The sequence below is a fragment of the Rutidosis leptorrhynchoides genome, chromosome 1, assembly GCF_046630445.1.
Source record: "Rutidosis leptorrhynchoides isolate AG116_Rl617_1_P2 chromosome 1, CSIRO_AGI_Rlap_v1, whole genome shotgun sequence".
In the NCBI taxonomy this organism is placed as follows: domain Eukaryota; kingdom Viridiplantae; phylum Streptophyta; class Magnoliopsida; order Asterales; family Asteraceae; genus Rutidosis; species Rutidosis leptorrhynchoides.
In genome coordinates, this window is record NC_092333.1 from 423799494 (window position 1) to 423808963 (window position 9470).

At 36.5% G+C, this 9470-nt stretch overlaps 1 protein-coding gene across 1 annotated transcript; it reads right to left on the bottom strand.

The window, feature by feature from the left end:
• Positions 1 to 1446: 1446 nt before the first annotated feature.
• Positions 1447 to 2450, bottom strand: LOC139902116 (uncharacterized). The gene is made up of 2 exons (XM_071884772.1): positions 1791 to 2450; positions 1447 to 1575 (listed from the first exon to the last, which is right to left on the bottom strand). Exons 1-2 carry the CDS (start codon positions 2448 to 2450, stop codon positions 1447 to 1449), a joined length of 789 nt encoding a protein of 262 aa, XP_071740873.1.
• Between the last annotated feature and the right edge of the window lie 7020 nt (positions 2451 to 9470).

Genomic DNA, 9470 nt, shown 5'->3' on the forward strand with positions numbered 1-9470 from the left:
AATTTTGAAGACCTATGGCAATGGTTAATGTCTTCTAACCAGGACCCAAAGAGAATTATAGTCACTGAAGCAATATGCTATGCTACCTTGTGGACTATCTGGCGGTATAGAAATGGTACCATTTTTGAACCTTCAAAGCTTAGAAAATGTCACATTATTGATTCGATTGTTCTATCCTCTTTTGATTGGCTTTCGGTTCGTTATAAGAAAGTCAATCTTAATTGGAATTGTTGGTTGCAAAACCCGTTATCTTCTTTGTAATGTTCCTCTAGCTTCTTGCTAGTTTTTTTATAATTAAAAGCTATTCAAAAAAAAAAAAAAAAAAAAAAAAAAAAAAAAAAAAAAAAAAAAACTTTTAGTAATAAATATTTATAATCATAGTGAGAGAATGCAAAGAATGAAATGGACAAGCGACGTCTTAGGCAACTTGAAAGCAATGTATTCAACTCCATGTCTTCATTATTAAGAAACCCCTTTCATCGATCAGTAAACAGTAACATTTATCAATCAAACTGTTTTTGGAACGGCTTTATGTATTCATACGATGTGAACCCAGTCCCTTATACCAGGTGTAATAACCAAAAAACGAGACCTGCCTTAGGTCCATATCAGTCCATCGTTGTTCTTCAATCCAGGCTTTATATGTAGATATGTGGCCACATAAACCTAACAACTTAATTCGTACATGTAACATTAAAATACCAACACAAAAGATGCATAGGGAAATGAATTAATATAAAAATGAAGTATACAGGAGATGATACAAATTCTATGGAAATGAATGAAATGTTTTTTAAAATGAATGAGATGTGTTAAAAAAAATTGCAATCAATAAATATAAATTCTATGAAATATGAAAAAAAATATTTTTTATTGACATGTAGTGTAATTGAATTCCATTTTATAGAATAACTAAAAAGTTATACAAAAAATTTAACTTTCCAATTTTTTTCAAATTCACGAATCGATAACGCGAATCGAAAACGGATGTCGAAGTCTAAAACACGTGTCGAAAACGCGCTGCGACAACGCGCACGAAAATGCGAGTCAATGTGCACGTAAAATATAAACGTAAATATTTGAGGATATTTTGATTTTTCATAGATTCAATATTGAAACGAATTCAAATCCATCAACATCTTGGAGGAATGAAAATTCTATATATAAAGAAATGTCAAGATTTCAAGTAATTTAATTCCTTTCAGCATATGTCAACCAAATGAAGCGGTATAAGAAATTCAATTTCAATACCATCAAATTCTCTTGAAATTCCGTAAATCAAACGGGGTCTAAGTTAATAACTATATATACAGTCCCTTTTTTTTTTTTTTTTTGAAAAGCAAAAAGTATTATTATTATTACCCGGATTATAACAATACAATACAAGTCCCTATACGCTTCTATACAATGTTATTAACAATCGAAACAATAGGAAAAAGATTGGGGTTAAAGCTTAAAAGAATAATCGGGAGTGACATAGGCTAAATAACCCAATGAGGGACGAACTTGTGAAGCACAAGCAGGGCAGGAGGAGACAGTCGTGCCGATCAAGCGGCGACAAAGATGACCAACAACCTGCCCATTTAATCTAACCCAAATAGGCTAAATAAGACACACGAACACTATCCGATTTTAAAAGTGCCATATTAACCTACACCCATGCGATTTGGGGGAGATGCCACGTAGAAAGAAGGGTTGAGGAGTCATTGATACCAGGCGATTAATGTTTTTTTTCGCGAACGGTTTGAGATCCAACTAAAACTTTGAGTTTGAATCTCGTAAATTATCACTGCAGGATTCCATATTTTTCCTGAAAAAACTTTTAAATTCCTATGTTTCCATAAAATGTAGCACGCAATCCATTTAGTAGCTTGCCATAAGGAGTGTCTAGTGGGGTTATGCGAGAAGCCTTGATCGGAGATGATGGCTTCATTGATGTTAGAAATTGTAGAGCTATTTTGATTCCACCAATCGAGTAGTTGTATCCAAATTGAAGACACTTTTTGACAATTTATCAACGCATGGTTAACGGTTTCGATATGTTGGTCGCATAAGGGACATAAGATGGTGTGAAGGTCAATTCCTTTTTTATCAAGTTCACATTTGACGGGGATTTTTAACTGAATGACCCTCCATGAGAATATGAAGACCTTTTGTGGGACGTATTTGTTGCGGGGTAATGATAGATTTCTAGAATTGATGCCATATTTAAGCGTATTGATCAGGTTTGACATCGTTGATCTAGTGAAGATGCCGGATGCGTCGAGGGAAAATTTCCATGAATCAGGGCGATCCGAAGTACTTACTGAAGATAATAGATTATTGAGTTCCGCAATTTCATCCATTGCACGGCCACTAGGAGTCCGGGACCAATCCCAATTTTCGGTCGAAGTGGAATTAACGTACAAAATTCTATCGGCAACAGATGCTTCTTTATGAGATTCTAACATGTAGAGCCTATGAAATAATGATTTTAAATTCTCTGATCCGAACCATATATCGTGCCAAAAGCTAATCGATTTGCCATTGCCAATGCGTTTTGAGATTGAGGATGTGAAAGATGTTCCTAAGTTGTCTGCGACTTTTCTTGCTTTAATAATCTCTTTCCAAATGGTGCGACCTGAAATGTTCCTGCATAAAATGTTAGAATCCCACTCCCCCCCCCGGCCCATAGATGCTTTTGATTATTTTTACCCATAGAGCATTATCTTCATTTTTAAAACGCCACCACCATTTACATAGTAGTGATATGTTTTTAGCAAAAATAGAACCCACGTTTAAACCCCCACTTTCATATGGTAAAATTATTTGATCCCATTTAATCCAGTTAATTTTATTATCATTTGAAGAACCCCCCCCCCCCCCCCCAAAAGAATTTCCGTCTTTTAGATTCGAGCACCTTAAGGATAACGGATGGTGCATGAAATAAGGAGAAGTAATATAATGTAATACTACTTAGAATGGATTTGATGATCGTAAGGCGGTCCCCAAAGGAAATTGATTTGGCTGCCCAATCCGATAGTTTTTTGTCAAATTTTTCGATAATTGGTTGCCAAGAGGAGGTGTGGGAAGTGGGGACTCCAATAGGTAGGCCAAGATAAGTAAATAGAGTAGATCCCGCTGAGCAGTTAATGTAACTAGCCATTTGCTCGGTTTCGGCCGTAGATGTACCAATACCATAGAGCTTACTTTTGCGGAAATTAACTTTGAGGCCCGATATATTTTCAAAACATTTTAGGATTTTGGAGATATATTTGGCACTTCTTTTATTCCATTCGCTAAAAAAGATTGTGTCGTCCGCGTATTGGAGATGTGTTATGATGAGGTTGTCATGCCCGACTTTTAACTCTTGTAGAAGACCATTAGCTAATGCTCTTTTGACAAGTATGTTAAGACCTTCGGCGACAATTATGAATAGAAACGGTGATATGGGATCACCTTGTCAAATTCCCCTTCCGGGAGAAAATTCCTTGGTGGGCGAGCCATTGATTAGTACAGAGATAGATGAAGAAGAAAGACATGCACGAATGAAACTAATCCATTTTAAACCAAAACCCATGAATTGCATGGTTTTAAATAGAAAGTCTCATTCAATGCAATCGAATGCCTTTTCAAAGTCTACTTTAAAGATTAGTCCCTTATGTTTTTTACGTTTTAATTCATCAATTATTTCATTTGCAATTAAGACACTATCAAGGATATTTCTACCTTTGAGGAATGCGGTTTGTTCAATACCTATAACTTTGTGGATGACCTTGGCAAGGCGGTTGGAAAGTATTTTGGTGAGGATTTTATAATAGCTACCTATTAGGCAGATTGGGCGATATTCGTTTAGACCGATTGGGTTAGGTTTTTTCGGGATTAGAGTGAAGAAAGATGCATTACAGCCATTGGAGATTTTCGAGTTGGCTCAGAACCAATCAAGAGATTTCATGAGATCTTGTTTTATCAATTCCCAGTGTTTTTTAAAGAATTTCATATTAAAACCGTCCGGGCCAGGAGCTTTGGAGATGTCGCAGTTACATATGGCTTCCCATATTTTATTTTCGATAAATTTAGCTTCTAACAGTTGGTTGTCCATCGAGGTGATGTATTCGAGATGCGAAACATTGTCGAAAGGGCATTCGTCACAGAGGTGTTTGGATTGGAAGATGTTATTAAAGTATGAGTATGCTTCTTGCTTCATTTGATTAGGATCTTCGGACCATGTGTAATAACCCTGATTTTTCCGTTACTTTCGTTAACCTTCCGTTAGTTTATTTAACGGCGATTATTTAACTTTTATGTGTTTACGTGTATTAAATGCGTACTTGACCTTTGGAGGGTTTCAATAATTGATATGGGTTGATATTAATTCAAATAAATATTTCGGATAATGAAATACGATAAAAACGATACGATTTTGATAATATCTTTTTGAGCATTGAAACGCTCGAGTTTATTTTAATAATTAATTTAATTAATTATTAACTTTTTAAAATATTTAATTTATTGGGTTTTTAATAAATTAAGCGATTGGTTGCGTTTAACGATCGGATTAGCGTTCCGGGCCTTCGGTACGACAAAACGACACTTAAAACGGACCACGAATACACGGAATTGCAAAACGAGAACCCAGGAACCCATGGTGGGCCCCATTCGGCCGACCCCTCCCCCTCACCCCCTTATGTTTCAATTTTTGTAAGTTTAGGGGCTTATGTGCTAATTTGTGAAACTAGGGTTAGTATAAATAGAAGTATTAACCTAAAATTAGTAAACCCTTACACAAAAACTGCAGTCGATCTCTCCCTGGCTCCTCCCCATCGTCACCCAACATCACCATCATCATCACCTTCAATTTTTGATCTTTTGATAAAACCTTGAACACGAAAGTTGCAATTCTGGATCTCCTCTACGCGTTGGTGTATTTAATTTAGCGATCAAAGGTATAATTGCATGAACCCTAAATCTTAAAAATCTGATTTTTATAAAGTTTCATAGTTATGTTGTCAATTGCTCAAGTCCATACACGTACGTGTTAATTGTAATCGTTATTTTGATTGTTTGATGCGCTAGGGTTTAAAAACGAATTTGTATTTGTTTGATCAGAAAAATTAAGTTTTTCAAATGTTAATTATTATGTTATAATCAGATTCCTTGCGGAAAACTATTGAGTTTAGGCTTTGGATTCGCTTGATTTCGTTTCCGTATGATTAAGTTATGTCGATTTGAATTATCGTTGTGTTATTGTTGCTTGATCAGAAATCTGGTATTGATAGGAAACTAATTGGCATGTGAGACTTATACCACTGGAAATATAATTTAAAAACACTCAAGTTAGACTAGGATATCATGTCGTTTGCTTATGTATAGCCAGAGATATGCTAGAATTAGTGTAAATGAAGTTTTATACAGCACTTGCATGAAAATAACCTTGTATGATAAAATGTGTTAACTTCTGTGATTGAAGCTTTGCATATTTGAAGAATAGACAAAAATTAATTCATCTTTCATGTAGATATCATAGGCCAATTGTATCTTGATCTTCGGATAATCGTATGCGAATGTGACTAACGAAATGGGAATCGAATCTGTAAATTGAACACGGTTTTGTACTTTGTGAATTTTGTATATTGATTGAGCATGTGTACTTCTGTAAAATGAAACTTAACATGATATGTGACTTATTGTTAGTTTATGTCAATCTCTGAAACCTTATGCATTGGTCACAATAGAGCCATACTTTATGTGAATTCTGATTTGAACTAAAAACTGAATGATCAACTTCCACGAATAAACTGTACAAATTGGCTAAACAAAAGTGGCTAGATTTTTTATATGTGTTACTTTGATTTGTCCTTGAACTATGGCCACTGTTCTTGTATCAATTTCATGTTTCTAACTCCGGTTATAGCCGAAATGAAATCAGTGCGCGGTCAGAAACTGACTGGGCAAACCCCAAATGTATTCCTTCTGATTCCTGACTTTAATTGTCGTATGAGTCCCTGGCTGGACTTTTTGGAATTTATTTTGAGTCTAATTATGATCTGGAGTTTTTCATATTTACTTGAATTTTGTACTATGAGATAATATGCTAAGTGTGCTACGTGTTCGTAAATTTGGTGCATGACGATAAACTGAAATTGTGAAAATGATTATTCATGACCTAAAACGTATTGTTTGACTTAGGTTTGACATGTTGACCAATATTTGACATGAACCTACTGATGTTGACTTTAGTTGACTACTTTGACCAAGTTTGACTTTCGGTTTGACTTCGGTTGACTTTGTTTGACTTGCATGATATAGTTGACTTTTACTTTAAATCGCGTCGGGTCAAGCAATAAGACAACGTACACTATGAAACCACACTTATATAAGATACATATATTGACCAACCTACATACGTATACTTAGGTTACATTACTCGGGTCTAAACCGTACAAGTCATTTGTCTTTCATTCCGAGCTTATTCAAAGGTGAGTCTACAGTCTCGCTTTTTACATGTTTTCAGGGATGAGAATACACGTTGTTATATTTACATTTTCAAATGCTTTATATTGACATGAGTACTACACATATGCATATTGAGTTTGTTTAAAAAGCCTCTAGCTTGAATACTTTTAATACCATTTGTTAGGCAATTTAGATGGACGGATCCGTTAGGATGACAACCTCACCCACTATAAAAGCAGTGGTGCATTTACTTTGAACATTTAATACATCTGAACAATGTATAACATTTTATGAGGTAAGGTCGGGTGTAGTGGTTTCTATACTAGGGTTAATGCTAGTATTCAGGTGCTCGATTTATGCTTGCGATAGAATCTTGTGGTCAATGAAATTAAACTATTTTTCTGATAACTGTTTTTCAGACATTGTTACGTTACTTTAAACCTGTAGATTCACCAACATTATTTGTTGACCTGTTTTTGCGTGTTGTTATTCTCAGGTCCTTAAGAGGTATGCTTCCGCTGTGTTTGCTGCATGACTGGCCGTGGAGTCAGCATTTGATTTTAAAGAACATTATTTACTTTCGCATTTAAAACTTTTATAACTGTTTAAATACTGTTGGCTTGTGGTTACGATCACAACAGTGTTTCTATTTTGGGATTTCTGACTTTTGTTTTTGAAAGTTATTATTTTAAATAAAATTAAATGTGATTGCTTTAAACGTCTCATATAGAGGGCGTAACTGTTGACTGTGGGACCAGAATTAACACGCCGTCAGATGGTATTTTGGCGGGGTGTTATAGTTGGTATCAGAGCTAATGGTTTGTAGGGAAACTAGGACTTGCATTAGTGTGTCTAATTTGGTCATTAGGATGCCTTGATGAGTCTAGACTACGACCGGGACTTAGTCATTACATGAGTACTTTGTGACTAACGTTATTTACTTGACTAATCTGTTTTGTTTGTGTTCTTGTACTATGAGTTAGATGTCACAGGATTCGGGAAGCAGTGACAGCGACTCCAGTGTGGCTGAGGTGAATGCTCCAGCCCCAGCACCAGTACCTGCTCCGCATCGGATACCTAACCATCCCGTGAACCTTTATGCGTTGGATTTAGTTCATACTAATCGTAACAGGGATATTTTTGATCGTGTTAACGCCTTGAGCGATATTGCTAGGACATATCCGCACCCCGATGATCTAGAGAGGATGGAGGAAAGAGTCACAGGTATAAATACTTATACGTACGAGGCTGAAGCAAGGTTCGTTGAGATGGCGAGATTGATAGCAGCCTTAACTGCCAGGGTTGCTGCGTTACAGGCGGAACGTAATAGGCCGAGGAATGATGGACCTGCCTTCCGTACCCGACATAAGAGGAAGTGAAGGGTCGTTGACCATGAGCTTCTTTTCCTTTTTCATCCGTCATACCTTCTTTAATTGATTATATAAGACTTACCGGGTGTTATAAACCGGGCTATTAGCACATTATGTTTATTGTTTGGTTTACTACTTTGGAATTTGGTTTATCACTCTTGGATTATACTTATATTAATGGTGGATTATGCTATTGGTAACTATTATCTTTTATTGCATGTGGTAATATTATGTATTTAGTAACTTGTATGATCATAATACTTGTGTTATGTTATACTACTACTATTGCCATTAATGTTACTACTTAGTATTACTATCACCACTATCACTACATAACACTAGTACCACTACTACTACCACTAGTGTTACTACTAACACTACTAACACTACTATCACTACTTACACTACTTCTCACTACTAGCGAATCTTTTCGTACTATTAATTACTAGTCTTCAACACTCGTTGATAGTATATTTTTAGTAACTCTGTTTTTCATTGATCTTACCTCGATGTATCGTTTGTGTAGAAGGAGACCATGTTTACTACGGAAATGCTCGAGGCTCAATTAGAAGAACTCGTTAACCAGCGTGTAACGGAAGCTCTTATAGCTGCAGGTTTTGATTGCACGATTGAGAAATACTGTCCTCGACGAGAGCGGATAAGATGGGAAAATGAACTTCTGAACCTAAGGGTCATTGGAAACGACCTTGCTAGTTACACTACCCGATTCCGAGAACTATCGTTGCTTTGCCCACATTTGGTCTCATCAATGGAAAGAGCAATCGAGAGGTACATGTCGGGATTGCCGATGGAAGTGTTTGGTTTTGTCCTTTCCCATCAACCAAAAACAATACTCGGAGTCATCAACATGGCAATAAACAGGATGAAGCAAGTTAGCCGATCGGAAGGAAAAGAGGTGCCTGTTACAGGGAATGAAGTTAATGGAAAAAGAAAACGAAGTGAGAACATTGTTGGGAGTCTCGCACAGAATCGATGTGGGAAGCAAGAGATGCCCCGTAACTTTGAGAAGGGATCTTCGTCCAACACGATTTACAAGGGAAAACTACCCTTGTGTGGAAGATACGGAAAGCACCATCGTGGGGAATGCAAAGTGCTGGATTGTACCAAGTTTAAGAAGTTTGGTCATTTGTCAAAAGATTGCAAGGTTAATCTCAACGGCAACACCAACAACAACAGCACTGCAAGCAATGCGAACAATGCTAATGGTGGTAAGAACTGTTATGGTTGTGGACAGCCGGGTCATTTCAAGAAGGACTGTCCTAAGAACAATAATGGGAATGCTCGAGGAAGGGCGTTCAACATCAATTATGTGGAAGCTCGTGATGATCCAAAGCTAGTCACGGGTACGTTTTCACTTGATGATCAACTTGTTTATGTTTTGTTTGATACTGGCGCTGATAGAAGTTTTATATCAAAGGATATTTGTCACAATGTTAAGAAACCTGTTTCTCCCCTAGATAACGTGTATTCCATAGAACTAGGGAATGGTAACTTGATGAGAGCTGATAAGATTCATCGTGATTGTACTTTGACATTAGAAAGTAAGCCTTTTAGCATTAATGTGATACCTATTAAACTGGGAAGTTTTGACCTTGTGGTTGGAATGGACTGGTTAGCTGATAACAAAGCCGAGGTGGTCTGTGA